This window comes from Ranitomeya imitator, chromosome 6 (genome assembly GCF_032444005.1).
Source record: "Ranitomeya imitator isolate aRanImi1 chromosome 6, aRanImi1.pri, whole genome shotgun sequence".
NCBI lineage: Eukaryota > Metazoa > Chordata > Amphibia > Anura > Dendrobatidae > Ranitomeya > Ranitomeya imitator.
The window spans coordinates 129,046,038-129,065,351 of record NC_091287.1 but is presented as its reverse complement, the minus strand read 5'-3'; the positions used below and the strand labels follow the sequence as shown (position 1 = coordinate 129,065,351).

Sequence of the window (19,314 nt, the reverse complement as noted above, 5' to 3'; positions counted from 1 at the left end):
GTTTTGGATGCAGTGTAAATATATCAGAAATGTTTCTGTGTGATGGTGCGATATGTTAGCATTTGGGGCCCCACTTTAAACTTTTGCCCAATGCCCCACTTTGTCAAAAATCGGCCCTGGATGCGCCATATCTGGAGCGGCAGAGGGCTGATGTTGGTAGCCTGGGGGGGGAAATATCTCTGACCCCTTCCCAGGCTTTTAATGTCAACCCACATCTGTCTGTTTAGCCTTTCCTAGTTTGAATTTAATGGGAGACCCTGCCTCAATTTTTTTTCTAGGCTCCTCGTAAATTCAGCAGCAAAGGCTAAGCAAACAGCTATGAGCTATTATTAATAGCCTGGGAACCTTATGGGGGTATTGTCCCTTGTTCCCAGATTATTAACATCCTCTGCTGGTTATAAAAATTGCACCCTAACCCACGCCGCTTTTTTTTTTACACAGGAGGGACACAGCGGGGTCTGAATACAACTCCCGTTATTGCCTCTTGGTTGCACTCATCTCAGCACATAAAGGAGAAAATGATGAGAGCTGCCTTCAGCAGCCGGCCGGCGTCAGGGAACAGCTCGAATTGTACCACTTCTTCTCAAGTACCATACGTGTCATGCTGATGACACACGGATGTCATCCATGTGTCATCAGTGTGCAGCACACATTTTGCACACAGACATATCTGCAGGTTTTTCACAAAGACACCGTCCGTGGGAAAGACTTGACAGGTGCGCACCACCATTGAATACAATGGATGTAAGTATGTCCATATTTGCAGTCCCTAAAAAAGGGACTGCATACAGACATAAAAAACGGATATGTGAAGGAGGCCTTACACACAGCACTTGAAAAAAAACACAGCCAATGATGACAGTTATTTAGTTTAGCCAGCAAATCATCTGAGTCTTGCCAAAGGACAAAAATTTCATCCATGTGTTTTAATGTATCTCATCTTGCAATTTCAAATGGAATACAATAAAGCTTGGGGAAATATGGTGAAAGTTGATGTTTACTGTCATACTGACACAGTATGTCTGTCCAATTTTTAATAAGAATCAAAACTTGAATGAAAAAATCAACTTGTCTTTATTTATAATGGAATGCCTACTGGTCACAGGCCTACTGAACACTGGTATTATCCGATAAGTAAGTTTATAATAGGAAAATTGATATATATATATATATATCTATATATATCTATATATCGATATATATATATATATATATCTTTATATATATATATATATATACAGTGGGGCAAAAAAGTATTTAGTCAGTCAGCAATAGTGCAAGTTCCACCACTTAAAAAGATGAGAGGGGTCTGTAATTTACATCATAGGTAGACCTCAACTATGGGAGACAAACTGAGAAAAAAAAATCCAGAAAATCACATTGTCTGTTTTTTTATCATTTTTTTTGCATATTATGGTGGAAAATAAGTATTTGGTCAGAAACAAACAATCAAGATTTCTGGCTCTCACAGACCTGTAACTTCTTCTTTAAGAGGCTCCTCTGTCCTCCACTCATTACCTGTAGGAATGGCACCTGTTTAAACTTGTTGTCAGTATAAAAAGACACCTGTGCACACCCTCAAACAGTCTGACTCCAAACTCCACTATGGTGAAGACCAAAGAGCTGTGAAAGGACACCAGAAACAAAATTGTAGCCCTGCACCAGGCTGGGAAGACTGAATCTGCAATAGCCAACCAGCTTGGAGTGAAGAAATCAACAGTGGGAGCAATAATTAGAAAATGGAAGACATACAAGACCACTGATAATCTCCCTCGATCTGGGGCTCCACGCAAAATCCCACCCCGTGGGGTCAGAATGATCACAAGAAGGGTGAGCAAAAATCCCAGAACCACGCGGGGGGACCTAGTGAATGAACTGCAGAGAGCTGGGACCAATGTAACAAGGCCTACCATAAGTAACACACTACGCCACCATGGACTCAGATCCTGCAGTGCCAGACGTGTCCCACTGCTTAAGCCAGTACATGTCCGGGCCCGTCTGAAGTTTGCTAGAGAGCATTTGGATGATCCAGAGGAGTTTTGGGAGAATGTCCTATGGTCTGATGAAACCAAACTGGAACTGTTTGGTAGAAACACAACTTGTCGTGTTTGGAGGAAAAAGAATACCGAGTTGCATCCATCAAACACCATACCTACTGTAAAGCATGGTGGTGGAAACATCATGCTTTGGGGCTGTTTCTCTGCAAAGGGGCCAGGATGACTGATCCGGGTACATGAAAGAATGAATGGGGCCATGTATCGTGAGATTTTGAGTGCAAACCTCCTTCCATCAGCAAGGGCATTGAAGATGAAATGTGGCTGGGTCTTTCAACATGACAATGATCCAAAGAACACCACCAGGGCAACGAAGGAGTGGCTTCGTAAGAAGCATTTCAAGGTCCTGGAGTGGCCTAGCCAGTCTCCAGATCTCAACCCTATAGAAAACCTTTGGAGGGAGTTGAAAGTCCGTGTTGCCAAGCGAAAAGCCAAAAACATCACTGCTCTAGAGGAGATCTGCATGGAGGAATGGGCCAACATACCAACAACAGTGTGTGGCAACCTTGTGAAGACTTACAGAAAACGTTTGACCTCTGTCATTGCCAACAAAGGATATATTACAAAGTATTGAGATGAAATTTTGTTTCTGACCAAATACTTATTTTCCACCATAATTTGCAACTAAAATGTTAAAAAAACAGACAATGTGATTTTCTGGATTTTTTTTTCTCAGTTTGTCTCCCATAGTTGAGGTCTACCTATGATGTAAATTACAGACGCCTCTCATCTTTTTAAGTGGTGGAACTTGCACTATTGCTGACTGACTAAATACTTTTTTGCCCCACTGTATATATATATATATATATATATATATATAAAATGTCTAAGTCGCTTTCCTACCTGTAAGGGAATAACTTGTTATTTTGGGAATATCCCTTTAGGTTTCATATTAGTTTAAGTTAAGCCAATTAATTTTCAAAGGATTATCCTCTGTAAGTAGAGATGGCCATTTATCTCATAAGTGTTTTTCTATTTTGTATTGCATGTGCCATGCATATGTGTCCTTCCTTACCTTTGCTCTAAGTTAAAAAGAACCCTTCACCAAATTTTTCATGTTGAACCAACTATATAATGTAATAGTAACTGCAGAATGGAATAAAACATTTTTATTTTTCTGCATTTTGCCTCTCTATTGTGGAGATAATAGCAATCAAAGTATTTGCCACCTAATGAGTTAATTTTCATTAATTCCAAGTGGGTGTTCTCAGAGTTTTCACTGGGGGGTGTATACTTCTTCTCCCTGCACAATGCTGACCAATCAAAAGTAGGCAGCAACACTCACAACAAAGGACACACCCCCACGGAAGCTTGCAGCAGATTTTTTAATGTGTAAGATGTATAATGTCAGACAGCCTTCTCACCTGGTCTAACCACCTGCATTAATCAGTGTGGGGAGGGAGGTGCAAAGCAGCTGAGTTTAGCTGTGTCACATTACAAACCCTTCTATTAGCTCCCTTCCTTTCATAGCACGGTCACCTTTGTTGCTCTGTCCCTCTTTCCACACTGCCTGACCAGATATGTCTCAGTATCATGCTTCTGTCTACTGTGTTCAACTTGTAATGGCTTTTTTAGTAAGATCAGGCTCTTATTAAATGTTGCACACAAGAGTATCCCAGAAAAAGCAGACTGCTCCTGTGTGAGATGTAGTGACAGTTGTAATCTCACTGCAGAGAGAATACAAGTACACATAAAAAACAAAAACACAAACAGGTGCGTCTTACAAAATTAAACTATCACCAAAAAGTTAATTTATCAGTTATTCAATACAAAAAGTGAAACATATATTATATAGATTATATATACAAACAGAGTGATCTATTTCAAGTATTTATTTCTGTTAATGTTGATGATTATGGCTTACAGCCAATGAAAACCCAAAAGTCATTATCGCAGAAAATTAGAATAATTAACAAAAAACATCTGCAAAGGCTTCCTAAGTGTTTAAAAGGTCCCTTAGTCTGTTTCAGTAGGCTCCACAATCATGGGGAAGACTGCTGACTTGACAGATGTCCAGAAGGCAGTCATTGACACACTACATGAGGGTAAGCCACAAAAGGTCATTGCTAAAGAAGCTGGCTGTTCACAGAGTGCTGTATCCAAACTACTTTTGATCAGGGTAATTTGGATGTTTTGGATTGTCATTACTATTTAAAAAGAAAAAACTCAGTAATTTGACAATAAATGGCTTCACCCAACCACTAACCATGAGTGGAGAAAAAGTTTTGGTGTTATCATTCATGTTCTCTGAAGAAAAGGCCAAGAAAGCAAAAATTCTGCCGGAGCATGTAAACCTTTGAGCACATCTGTACAAACTGTAGTGATTGTCATGCATATTTCATTGTATAAAGATATTTTGCTAGAATTTTGCAAAATTGGATTGAATTTGTATTGTAACAATTTGGAGTCTTCAACCAAATTAAAAAAAGATAAGCGTGACATCCATACTTGCACAAATCTATTGCTTCATCCCAAAACTGCACCATTACATAATAAAAAAATTACAAAATTAACCTGATTACACATATACTATGGATAACATTAATATTGTGTAACATGTATTATACTGCCAGATATAATAATGGCTCTAAACCTGCTTTGTATTGCCCAAGGTCACCAGTGACAGGTATCAAATGATTCACATTCACGGCATGTCATTGGACATTTATCTACAACAGAATATTCCTGAAATGAATTGCTGAGACAGTGGATGCTGTAGAACAATGAGACAGAACTCTCCATGACAAACAGTACAAACACCGCATTGTAGAAAAGCATATGACAAGACTAAATCCCAAATATTCAACAACAAAAAAAACAACCTAACGCTGGGAAGGGATCCCAGAGCGAGAGCAGAGAAAGTGTGGAGAGCGTGTTGTGCAGCAATGCCCTTACCAAGGCGTAGGTCATCTATCTTAGGGCAACAGCCTACTTTGCCTTCTGCTGAGTGTTCTGGGGCTACCAATCGAAGGGTCAGCATTGGCAGTGCCAGTAATCTTCCCAGACCACCAGGTGTGTATGTAGGAAGTGTCCCAACTGGAGGTGTAAGTAGTCTTGGCACTCGAGTCTCTCGACGGGCCCTAGGCATCAGCAGCGTTTTCATGCAGGGACTACGCAGTTCTGGTCCACCTGTTCATGTTGCCCAAAACTTGGAAAGAGGAAGAGCCCCCACATTTGAATCTTTGAATGGCTGCTTGGTGGAGTACATAGATAAAGTGAGGGCCTTAGAACAGGTGAACTGTGAGTTGGAAGAACACATCAGAGTATACCTGGATAAAAAAGCATCAACTGTAAGCAGTTGGGGATCACTCCGGGACAACTGGGAGAATATATACCATCAGGTAAGTGCTTCTTGGGTGCTAATCGGTCTATAGTTGGACATTTTTGGATTGTTCTATACACAACTCACTCACTCTTAAATCTGCCATATGGACAACTTGGCTCATACTACATTAACAGAGACACATTTATAATTACCCAAATCACTAATCACTCACTAGTCAGTGTTTACTGCTAATACTTGCCTTACCTATAACTAATGTGATGATGATACTTAGATGGCAAAATATAGAAAAAATGTTAAAATCAGGCTTTGATCCACTCTATGATGTTTAGATCAATAATAATGAAAAATGATAAAAACATCAAACAGTGTCAACATATAATACATAACTAGTAGTACAAAAGTAATATTAACAAAGGAAACATGAGTAAATATAACCAATATTAATTATTACAGCATTTCTTCATAATATAAAAACTAATTTAATGGAACACATAAATAACCCTTGTAAAAATATCATAGTAACATAGTAACATAGTAACATAGTTAGTAAGGCCGAAAAAAGACATTTGTCCATCCAGTTCAGCCTATATTCCATCATAATAAATCCCCAGATCTACGTCCTTCTACAGAACCTAATAATTGTATGATACAATATTGTTCTGCTCCAGGAAGACATCCAGGCCTCTCTTGAACCCCTCGACTGAGTTCGCCATCACCACCTCCTCAGGCAAGCAATTCCAGATTCTCACTGCCCTAACAGTAAAGAATCCTCTTCTATGTTGGTGGAAAAACCTTCTCTCCTCCAGACGCAAAGAATGCCCCCTTGTGCCCGTCACCTTCCTTGGTATAAACAGATCCTCAGCGAGATATTTGTATTGTCCCCTTATATACTTATACATGGTTATTAGATCGCCCCTCAGTCGTCTTTTTTCTAGACTAAATAATCCTAATTTCGCTAATCTATCTGGGTATTGTAGTTCTCCCATCCCCTTTATTAATTTTGTTGCCCTCCTTTGTACTCTCTCTAGTTCCATTATATCCTTCCTGAGCACCGGTGCCCAAAACTGGACACAGTACTCCATGTGCGGTCTAACTAGGGATTTGTACAGAGGCAGTATAATGCTCTCATCATGTGTATCCAGACCTCTTTTAATGCACCCCATGATCCTGTTTGCCTTGGCAGCTGCTGCCTGGCACTGGCTGCTCCAGGTAAGTTTATCATTAACTAGGATCCCCAAGTCCTTCTCCCTGTCAGATTTACCCAGTGGTTTCCCGTTCAGTGTGTAATGGTGATATTGATTCCCTCTTCCCATGTGTATAACCTTACATTTATCATTGTTAAACCTCATCTGCCACCTTTCAGCCCAAGTTTCCAACTTATCCAGATCCATCTGTAGCAGAATACTATCTTCTCTTGTATTAACTGCTTTACATAGTTTTGTATCATCTGCAAATATCGATATTTTACTGTGTAAACCTTCTACCAGATCATTAATGAATATGTTGAAGAGAACAGGTCCCAATACTGACCCCTGCGGTACCCCACTGGTCACAGCGACCCAGTTAGAGACTATACCATTTATAACCACCCTCTGCTTTCTATCACTAAGCCAGTTACTAACCCATTTACACACATTTTCCCCCAGACCAAGCATTCTCATTTTGTGTACCAACCTCTTGTGCGGCACGGTATCAAACGCTTTGGAAAAATCGAGATATACCACGTCCAATGACTCACCGTGGTCCAGCCTATAGCTTACCTCTTCATAAAAACTGATTAGATTGGTTTGACAGGAGCGATTTCTCATAAACCCATGCTGATATGGAGTTAAACAGTTATTCTCATTGAGATAATCCAGAATAACATCCCTCAGAAACCCTTCAAATATTTTACCAACAATAGAGGTTAGACTTACTGGCCTATAATTTCCAGGTTCACTTTTAGAGCCCTTTTTGAATATTGGCACCACATTTGCTATGCGCCAGTCCTGCGGAACAGACCCTGTCGCTATAGAGTCACTAAAAATAAGAAATAATGGTTTATCTATTACATTACTTAGTTCTCTTAGTACTCGTGGGTGTATGCCATCCGTACCCGGAGATTTATCTATTTTAATCTTATTTAGCCGGTTTCGCACCTCTTCTTGGGTTAGATTGGTGACCCTTAATATCGGGTTTTCATTGTTTCTTGGGATTTCACCTAGCATTTCATTTTCCACCGTGAATACCGTGGAGAAGAAGGTGTTTAATATGTTAGCTTTTTCCTCGTCATCTACAACCATTCTTTCCTCACTATTTTTTAAGGGGCCTACATTTTCAGTTTTTATTCTTTTACTATTGATATAGTTGAAGAACAGTTTGGGATTAGTTTTACTCTCCTTAGCAATGTGCTTCTCTGTTTCCTTTTTGGCAGCTTTAATTAGTTTTTTAGATAAAGTATTTTTCTCCCTATAGTTTTTTAGAGCTTCAATGGTGCCATCCTGCTTTAGTAGTGCAAATGCTTTCTTTTTACTGTTAATTGCCTGTCTTACTTCTTTGTTTAGCCACATTGGGTTTTTACTATTTCTAGTCCTTTTATTCCCACAAGGTATAAACCGCTTACACTGCCTATTTAGGATGTTCTTAAACATTTCCCATTTATTATCTGTATTCTCATTTCTGAGGATATTGTCCTAACTCAAACCCCACCCTAATGACATGTAATTATTATTTTGAATCAGTTTATTGGACTCAGTAATCCTTGTTTGCAAATGTTTAAGGTAAAGACTCATTTAGATGGCTCCACTTTAGCATCTGGAATAAATCTATGCATAACGGATGGCATAGGGTACACTGAACAATACATATCAAAATGGTAGTTCGTATGCACCATCGGTCCACGTGTACAAAATTGTAGTATGCACTACTTTGATCCGTATTTCGGATCAGACTTGCTCATTATAAGTAAATTGGTGTGAAAAAAATGGATCAAATGGATTCTATGGATCCATTACAATTCTAAAATTAGGAAAATGTATTAAGCCTTTTATTATTTATTAAATTGCTCATGTAAAACATGAATGTCGTACAAATGATAAAAACAGACATATGGATGACAATATATAATTGTCTGGGGTTTTTATCTGGATAAAAAACAGACAGTTGTGCATATGCTCGTCTGAACCTAGTCTAATGCAAGTTGGATCCAGTTCTTGTGGCTCTAATTATGGTGCTAAAATGTGATGTCTATGGACAGCACACCTGGGTAAGTGCCGAGGCCCTGGACAAATGGGGGAGGCCACTCACCGTCGGAGATATGAGCATGCTATGAAGCCCATGAGTTGGGGAGCCCGATGCCAGTGCTGACACCGGGTCCCCCCCTCCAATCCTCACCTCTCCCAGTTTCAAGCTGGTCTCTTCAGTGTCTTATGACTCTCTGGGATGTCTCAGGGCAGAGGACGTGATGATGACACCACAGCATGCCCTCAGCCAAGCAGTGCAGAGAGTCAGTAGGAACTGAGGCAGTAGGGAATGAGGAGAGCTGAGTACTTGATTATTTATTTTTTTATGTATGTAGAAATATATGGGGTCACTACACTGGATGGAGCAATATACGAGGCAATTTTACTATCTGGAGCAATATATCGGGCCATTATACTGTATGGAGCATTATTTGGGGCCATTATATACTATATGGAGCAATATATGGGGCCCATTATACTGTATGGAGTATTATATGGGGTTCATTATTCTGTATTGGGGCATTATATTGAGCCTATTATACTGTAAATAATACTTTATGGGGCCATTATATACTACTAGATTGTGGCCCGATTCTAACGCATCGGGTATTCTAGAATATGCATGTCCCCGTAGTATATGGACAATGATGATTCCAGAATTCACAGCAGACTGTTCCCGTCGCTGATTGGTCAAGGCAACCTTTATGACATCATCGTCGCCATGGCAACCATTATGACATCTACGTCGATACTGTGCCCGTCGCTGATTGGTCGAGGCGAATTCGCGGTGGACTGTGCCCGTCGCTGATTGGTCGAGGCAACCTTTATGACATCATCGACTTGGCGGCCTCGACCAATCAGAGATGCGGGATTTCCAGGACAGACAGACAGACAGAAAAACCCTTAGACAATCTAATATATAAAGCTGAATGTGTGTGTGTATGTGTGTGTGTATGTATGTCCGGGATTGGCATCTGCACCGTCGCAGCTACAGCCACAACATTTTGCAGTCACACGTCTGGACCCTGAGAGCATCATAGGCAATGTTGTGAGGTGAAATTTTAACCCCGCGCTTTCCAATTCACCAAACAATTTTGCCCCTATCTACATAATGGGGAAAAGTGAAAGGAAAAGTGTTGAAGGCAAATTGACAGCTGCCAGATGTGAACAAGGGGGACTTAAAGAATGAGAGCGATGGCGCCAAAGAGTATATACCATACAGTTGCTAAGGTGGGGCCCCGACATGGGATACTCACCACACACGGGGATATGAACACACACACAAAATGCGCCACACACTACCACGTGCTTGAACACATATTACTCTCAGCACACATTTCACCACACATACACCAACCTCGCCACATAAAAGTCGAAACACAAAAGTCGCCGCTCAAAACTTGCCACGTGCAAAACTCGCCACATGCAAAAACTAGGCTCACGCAAAACTCGCCACAAGTCCAAAACTCACCTCATGGAAAACTCGCCACACGCAAAACTTGCACACGCGGAAAAATTGCCACATGTACAAAAGTTGCAACACATGCAAAAGTTGCCTCACACAAAACTTGCACATACTCAAAAGGCACCACACATAAAACTCGCCACGTGCAAAACTCGCCATGCGCAAAACTTGCTGCACACAACTTGCTACACTAACCTGTCACATGCAACTCGACACACAAAAAGTTGCTACACGCATGTTGCCACACAAAACTCATCTCACAAAAGTCGCTACATGCATGTTGCCACACGCAACTCAACACACACAACTTGACACACGAAACTCGCCCTAAAACACACACAAGTCTGGTATTATCCTTCAAAAATAAAAATCTGATTAATAAGCAGACAAACTACAAGAGCAACAAATGTACCATATAGGAAATACGGCAGCTGTCAGTCACATGACCTGTCTATTATGTGTATGTGTGAGCTAATATATACTGCCAGGGGGAGGGCTTCCTGTTGGCTGGGGATTTATCAGGCTGCCAATTTAGCTTACAAATACTGAGGTAAAAATACTGAGCAAATTACGTGTGAACGAGGTCTAACACAGGAGGAGATGACACACAGGTATATACTATATACAGGGGAGATGACACAGAGATATATACTATATACAGGAGAGATGACATACAGGTATATACTATATAGAGGAGGAGATGACATACAGGTACATACTATATACAGGAGGAGATGACATACAGGTATATACCATATACAGGAGGAGATGACATACAGGTATATACTATATACAGGAGGAGATGACACACAGGTATATACTATATACAGGAGAGATGACACACAGGTATATACTATATAGAGGAGGAGATGACATACAGGTACATACTATATACAGGAGGAGATGAAATACAGGTATATACTATATACAGGAGATGACATACAGGTATATACTGTATACAGGAGGAGATGACACACAGGTATATACTATATACAGGAGCAGATGACCTACAGGTATATACTATATACAGGAGGAGATGACATACAGGTATATGCTATATATAGAAGATGACATACAGGTATATACTATATACAGGAGATGACACACAGATATATACTATATACAGGGGAGATGACACACAGGTATATACTATATACAGGAGGAGATGACATACAGGTATATACTATATATAGAAGGAGATGACATACAGGTATATACTATATATAGGAGGAGATGACATACAGGTATATACTATATACAGGGGAGATGACACACACCATGTATATACTATATACAGGGGAGATGACAAACAGGTATATACTATATACAGGAGATGACATACAGGTGTATACTATAAATAAGGGAGATGACAAACATGTATATACTGAGGTGAAAATGAGAGGTGTGAGTGCAAAATGAGAGGAGTGAGGGAAAATAGTGGAGTGATCGGAAAATGACAGATGTGAGGTCAAAATGACAAGTGTTAGGAGGGAATGAGAGGAGTGAGGGGGAAAGTAAGAGGAGTGAGGGGAAAATGAGAGGTGTGAGGGAGAAAATGAGAGATGTGAGAGGGAAAATGAGAGATGTGAGGGGGAAAATGAGAGGTGTGAGGGAGAAAATGAGAGATGTGAGGGGGAAAATGAAAGATGTGATTGGGAAAATGAGAGGCGTGATGGGAAAATAAGAGAAGTGAGGTGCTATAACTAACCACAGATATTTACTACTAGATTGTGGCCCGATTCTAACGCATCGGGTATTCTAGAATATGCATGTCCCCGTAGTATATGGACAATGATGATTCCAGAATTCGCGGTAGACTGTGCCCGTCGCTGATTGGTCGAGGCAACCTTTATGACATCATCGTCGCCATGGCGCCATTATGACATCTACGTCGATACTGTGCCCGTCGCTGAATCAGAAACGTGAGATGTCTACGTCCTTTATGACATCATCGTCGCTGTGCCTGGCGGCCTCGACCAATCAGACGCGGGATTTCTACGTCCTTTATGACATCATCGTCGCTGTGCCCGTTGCTGATTGGTCGAGGCCTGGCGGCCTCGACCAATCAGAGACGCGGGATTTCTACGTCGATGCTGTGCCGGTCTCTGATTGGTCGAGGCCTGGCGGCCTCGACCAATCAGAGAGCCGGGATTTCCAGGACAGACAGACAGACAGACAGAAAGACAGACAGACAGACAGACGGAAAAACCCTTAGGCAATTATATATATAGATGCCCAGGCAACGCCGGGCTCTTCAGCTAGTTATATATATAGATATGGAGAAATATATGGTTCCTATTATACTGTATGGAGCAATATATGGGGCCCATTATACTGTATAAAGCTTTAGTTTTGTTCCTATTTTTCATGGATAACAAAAGTACACATAAATAGAAAAGTGACAGAGCCTCTTTTGTCCCCAGGAAATACTTTGTCTCTTTAGAGGAAATTTATACATTGACCTCAGACTTGTCTTATGTAAAAAAATTCTGAATATCGGAGTTCATATAGATCCGATAGGCATGAGACATACATTTTCAGCTTCAGGATGAATTGGGGAAGATGCATGTTTTTTCATAACTGTAACCACTGCCTATATGCCACAAATCAATATTGAGCTGATCTCTGACAACAGCCATATCATTTTTGATCTGTGGGGAAGGTAAAATCCCGATAAAAAATATGGCAGTGATCTCGAACTTCTGCAATCAGCATAAGGCATGATATCGCATAAGTTGGAAATGTTATCAAATCCTGAAGGGCTGAAGACATCCCACAACCTGGCCCATGTGAGGTCATCTCGGGGGAGGGGGGTAACTCAGGTGTTTATAAAAGATCAAGATAAATTGTTCTCTGTGTTCAATGATGAGGAAGATTCATACCAGTGTAAGCTTGATTCTGTTAACCAGATGTTTTCAGTTTCGATTTCTTCCATCTACTAAGCTGAATCATCACTGTGATCGGCATATTAAGTCTATTGTTAGTCCCTTTTATTTTCTGTAATTGTATATGCTGTTTTGGATTAAATATAAAATGAAATTATTCTGTTCCTTTTGTTCTGTAACCCGCACCAGAATCAGAACCAGGCCTACAGATAGCCTGTATAAAAAATTGACTGGTGGTGGCAGCGAGTAGTCTGGGGTTATCATGGAGTTTGCAGTGACTGTTTTGGGGATGCATACATATATTTCGTGTATTGTCATAAGAGGTGTATATAGTATACACTCACTCTCAGTTTCCCGCTAACCGGCCTATTAGTGGAAACAGGGTGCAGCCTCCTCCATTGGTCCTTGGTCAATTGCATAATTGGGGGTAGCAGGGAGCTGTTCGCTCCAAAGATAACAGCTGGTGTATCTGAGATACGACCAGGGGCGGACTGGGCCGGGTGGCAAGAATGCATTTGCCCCCTGGGCCGGTGCCTAAGCCACTGCACAGGGCCAGTGGAGGACATGTGATGAGCAGAAACAGGAGGGCGGGACATGCAGCGTGGGCACCTGTGGCCGGGGCCATGGCTGGCTTCAGTAATGTGCATGCTGCGGTGAGAGGGGGCAGCTCCTGGCACACAAGAAGAGTAGGAGGCTGCGTTACTTCCATAGTGATCGCACGCAGTCTCCTCCTCTTCTGTGTGCAGATCTGCCTCCGATGTCTGCTCAGCCAGGACCTGGAGGGGGAGGAGCTACAGTGTGCAGACTAGAGCAGCAGCAGCACAGGATGGCAGGACATGGACAAGATGAGAGGAAGCTGCTCTGTCCACTGCCCAGCACAGTGCAAACTCCAGGTAACCTCTCCAGCTGCCCATCTCAACGCTTAGTGTGTTAAGTGGCAGGGGGAGGGGGACATTTAGCAAATTAAACATGGCAGGTCAGGGTATGTGTATTTTCCTGAGTGTGTGTGTGTTTTCCTGAGCGTGTGTGTTTTCCTGAGCGTGTGTGTGTTTTCCTGAGTGTGTGTGTGTTTTCGTGTGTGTGTGGGCATGTGTATGTATGTGTGTGTGTTTTTCTGAGTGTGTGGGTGCGTGTGTTTCCCTGAGTGTGTGTATTTTCCTGAGTGGGTGTGTGTGTGTCCGCATGGCAGTAGTTAAAGCCGCCAGCCAATCAGAGGCTGGCAGCTGACATCAGCGCGCACGTCGCCGGCATATGACGTCATTGTTATTCACCAGTGAGTCCGCGCTGAAATGCCAGGGATGGATGTCAGCGCTGGACCATGGCCAGGTAAGGAGAAAGGTGTTTTTTATTCCTATTGAATGCGGCAAGCTCGGGGCAGAATGGAGACACGGGGGCAGGAATGGAACCAACAAAGGGCAGGATGGGACACGGGGACGGGTGTTATGAACAGGTAATTCAGAACCACAATGGACCTTGAAGTTCAGAGCACACAAAGTGACCTGACATTTACCAAAAACATAGGACGAGCTCTGAGACGTGGAAACTCTGCTGACCGCAATCCCTAATCCTATCACACCACACTAGAGGTAGCCGTGGATTGCACCTAATGCTCCCTATGCAACTCGGCACAGCCTGAGAAACTAACTAGCCCTGAAGAAAGAAAAATAAGCCTACCTTGCCTCAGAGAAATTCCCCAAAGGAAAAGGCAGCCCCCCACATATAATGACTGTGAGTAAAGATGAAATACAAACACAGAGATGAAATAGATTTAGCAAAGTGAGGCCCGACTTACTGAATAGACCGAGGATAGGAAAGAAAGCTTTGCGGTCAACACAAAAACCTACAAACAACCACGCAGAGGGGCAAAAAGACCCTCCGCACCGACTAACGGTACGGAGGTGCTCCCTCTGCGTCTCAGAGCTTCCAGCAAGCAAGAAAAACCAAAAAAGCAAGCTGGATAGAAAATATAGCAAACAAAAATAACACAAGCAGAACTTAGCTTATGCAGGATAGTCAGGCCACAGGAACGATCCAGGAGGAAGCAAGACCAATACTAGAACATTGACTGGAGGCCAGGATCAAAGCACCAGGTGGAGTTAAATAGAGCAGCACCTAACGACTTAACCTCGTCACCTGAGGAAGGAAACTCAGTAGCTGCAGTACCACTCTCATCCACCAAAGGAAGCTCATAGACAGAACCAGCCGCAGTACCACTCACGACCACAGGAGGGAGCTTGGCCACAGAATTCACAACAGACGGGATGGAGACACGGGGACAGGATGGGACACAGGGACAGGAATGGAAGCAACACGGGACAGGAATGGAAACAACACAAGGGGCAGAAATGGAAACAACACAGGGGGCAGGAATGGAAACAACACAAGGGGCAGGAATGGAAACAACACAGGAGGCAGGATGGAGACACAAGGGGCAGGAATGGAAACAACACAGGGGGCAGGAATGGAAATAATGGGGCAGGAATGGAAACACAGGGGGCAGGAATGGAAACAACACAGGGGACAGGAATGGAAATAACAGGGGGCAGGAATGGAAACAACACAAGGGGCAGGAATGGAAACAACACAGGTGGCAGGATGGAGACATAAGGGGCAGGAATGGAAACAACCCAGGGGGCAGGAATGGAAACAACACAGGGAGCAGGAATGGAAACAACACATGGGGCAGGAATGGAAACAACACAGGGGGCAGGAATGGAAACAACCCATGGGGCAGGAATGGAAACAACCCATGGGGCAGGAAAGGAAACAACCCATGAGGCAGGAATGAAAACAACACGGGGGGCAGGAATGGAAACAACACATGGGGCAGGATGGAGACACAAAGGGCAGTATGTGAGACACAGGAGGGCAGGAATGGAAACAACACGGGGCAGGAATGGAAACAACAGGGGGCAGAATGGACACACAGGGGGCAGTATGTGAGACAAAGGGGGCAGGAATGGAAACAACACAGAGGGCAGGATGTGAGACATGGGGTCAGAATGTGAGACATGGGGCAGGATGGAGGCAGATGGGGCAGGATCATGGTGCAGAATGGAGACACATGGTGCAGGATTATGGGGCAGGATGGATACGATGGAGACAGATGGGGTGGTAGGATCATGGGACAGATGGGGCAGGATGATGGGACAGATGGGGCAGGATCATGGGACAGATGGAGCAGGATGCGGAGATCATATGGGGGCAGAATGGATCCTCATGAGGGCAGAGTGGGAGAACATATGGCTGGAGCCAGGAATGAAATACATGGGGCCAGGATGGGGATATTATTACCATAGGGGCTAATTAAGGGATAATATCACTGCAGTGATGTATTTATTTTATTTTTTAAGGATACTGTTTTAAATGGGGGGTGGTCCTGTTACTGTGCAAAGCGACATTATGTCGCCTTTTTTTCTTCATCTGGTGCAGTGTAGAAGTTGGCAAAAAATTAAGTAATGTGTTCTGCAAGCGGAGCTCTTGATAACTGTGTTATTTCCTGCAGAGACCCGTCCTGGCTGGAAGACGTGATGGCGGTCTGTGCTGGTTGAAGATGAAAAGTGAAGCTGAAGGACTTCACCCAGAGATGTCACTGGTGAGTCAGTGTGTTACCTGTACACTGACACTATACACTATATACAGAGTTCCTGTGTACAGTGTCACCAGTGATCACTGTATTACCTGTACACTGGCACTATATACAGAGGTCCTGTGTACAATGTCACCAGTGATCACTGTATTACCTTTACACTGACACTATACACAGAGCTCCTGTGTATATTGTCACTGGTGATCACTGTATTGCCTGTACACTGACACTATATACAGACCTCCTGTGTACATTGTCACTGGTGATAACTGTATTACCTGTACACTGACACTATATACAGAGCTCTTGTGTATAATGTCACTGGTGATCCCTGTATTACCTCTACACTGACACTATATACAGAGCTCCTGTGTATAATGTCACCGGTGATCACTGTATTACCTGTACACAGACACTGCATACTAAGTACATATCTCCTGTGCATAGTGGCACTTTTGGTGATAGTATTGTCTTTTGTTTTTTTTTATTAATGATTAGTATTGTAGTATTCAGTGACTATGATGTGGTAATATGTGGTCCGGTTATGGTGTTGCAGTATTTGTCGCTTGTATGTGCTATTATTCGGTAACTGTGGTGGCAATATGTTGACTGGTCATGGTGTGGTGGTATTTGTTCCCTGTATGTGGTATTATTGGTCACATGTGGTGGTAATATGTGATCTTGACATGGAGCGGTGGTGTTTGTCCATTGTATGTGATATTAGTCGGTCACTGTGGTGGTAATATGTGATCTGGACATGGTGTGGCAGTATTTATTCCTTGTATGTGGTATTATAGGTCACTATGTGGTGGTAATATGTGGTCTGATCATGTTGTGTTGGTATTTATTACTTGTATGTGGTATTATAGATCACTATGTGGTGGTAATATGGTGTCTGGTCATGGTATGGTGGTATTTGTCCCTTTGGATGTGACATTATTGGTCATTTAAAAAATTGAAACATACATAAAAATAAACCTAAATTGTATTGCATATTTTAACAAATTTTTAATAGGTTAGCGTAGAGTAGGGCCTGGCCAAATGCGTCTACCTTGTCGTGGTGGCAGATTAGAACAATCTTTTGGCCAAAACAAAAGCTGCTGGCTATATTTGTGATCTGGTGATGGGAACTGTTAATGTGTGATTGTGAGAAGTGGAGTTTTTCCAAGAGACAGCAATGGTACTGTGGACAGTTCGAGGGGTGGAGGCGAGGCTGGGGTTGGAGCCTGGGCAGAGTCCCAATGGGCCCTGAAAATTTGGCCAGTATGGGGCCACAAAATTACTAGTGGCAGCCCTGTTTGAAGGTACTGTATGGTGATGTTAAGGAGGTACTCTATGGTGGAGTTATGCAGGTTTTGTATGGTGCCGTTATGGAGGTACTGCATGGATGGTGGACAGCGGGAATGGTGAGCAGTGATCCACATACGAGCTGAAGCTTACATGGCCTGACAAGGGGAGAGGAGGGAAGGGAGTATTGGGCAAAGTGTTTTACTGCTAGCGCAGATTCAAGGACTGTGGTGTGTGTGTGTCATTATACAGTGGGGCTGTGTGTGTGTCATTATATAGTGGGGCTGTGCGTGTGTGTGCCATTATGCAGTGGGGCTGAACATGTGTCATTGGTGCATTCTCTCTGTGTCATTCTATGTGACTGCAGACTTGTGAAGCCTCACATTGCTCGCAGTGCTGTGCTTATTCAGCGGGTGTGTGACTGCAAGTTTGTTATTTGCATACATGCGGTCACATGCCGACTAGACTTGCATGGCGTAATGCAACTGCATTGAACAAGTCCAGAAACAGTCTAGTCGGAATGTGGCTGGGAATATATATATCGCATGCTTGTGGTCACAAGACCACCTGTTCCCGGCGCCGGCACCAGAGAATCTTCACAGCGCACAGTGTGCACGATATGAGGATTCACACATAGTGACTGTAGACATGTGGCATAAGTTCCGACAACCCCTTTAAGGATGGGCCGCTACTCATGGGCCACTGCTGTGTGCTTGCCCCCCAGGCTAAAATTTGCCAGCCAGCCCTGGATACTACACATCTCCCGCCCCCCACACACACACACACGCGTGGTCTTTCTGGTGTCCTCTCTTTGATACCCCCTATTTTTAATAACCAGCTATGGCAAAGCAGACAGTTGGGGGCTAATATTAAATTGCTGGAAAGGGCCATGGATATTGGCTTGTTCCCAGCCTAATAAGACCTTCTGTCAGTCGCCCTAGAAATGGTGCATCTATTAGACACGCCAATTTTGGCACTTAGCCTTGGCTCTTCTCGATTGCTTGGTATGTTGGCAATCAGGGTAATAATTTTGAGGTGGATGTCAGCTGTGTAATGTCTGCTGACATCAAGCCTTGGGGCTGGTAATGGAGAGGCGTCTTTACTAAATCCCATAGTCAAAAGAAACACACACACAGAGAAGTCCTTTAGCTGTAAAAAGCACTCCCCCCAAATTTCCCTCTTTCCCCCATTTATTTCCATTAAAAAAAAATACACAAGGTCCGGCGTAATCCAAATGGAGGTCCCACGACAATCCCCGTCTTCTTCATTTAGTGTATGAAGCTCTGTTCAGAGAACAAAACTCCATACACTGGAGCAGGAACCCCTGCCGGGTCTCATGCTGTGATCCGCAATACTCAGCCTCAGTGAACTGAGGTGACATCAGTAAACTTGCCTCAGTTCACAGCGGCCAGTTCTCACGAGGGCAGCATGAGAGTCGGATTGATGAGCGGTGAAGTCAACGCTTAACATTTTGGCTTTCGCGATGCCCTTGTTAGAACCGGCACCTGTGAACTAAGGTAATCTAGG

The 19,314-nt window shown here is 43.0% G+C and overlaps 1 protein-coding gene across 1 annotated transcript in view; it reads left to right on the top strand.

Moving 5' to 3' along the window:
* The first annotated feature begins 4,884 nt into the window (after positions 1 to 4,884).
* Positions 4,885 to 19,314, top strand: part of BFSP2 (beaded filament structural protein 2) — a 92,629-nt gene continuing 78,199 nt past the window's right edge. The window contains exon 1 of the mRNA XM_069732470.1: positions 4,885 to 5,395. Within this exon, the coding sequence (XP_069588571.1) occupies positions 4,940 to 5,395 (456 nt within the window). The 5' untranslated portion in view covers positions 4,885 to 4,939. The remainder of the gene's footprint in view (positions 5,396 to 19,314) is intronic.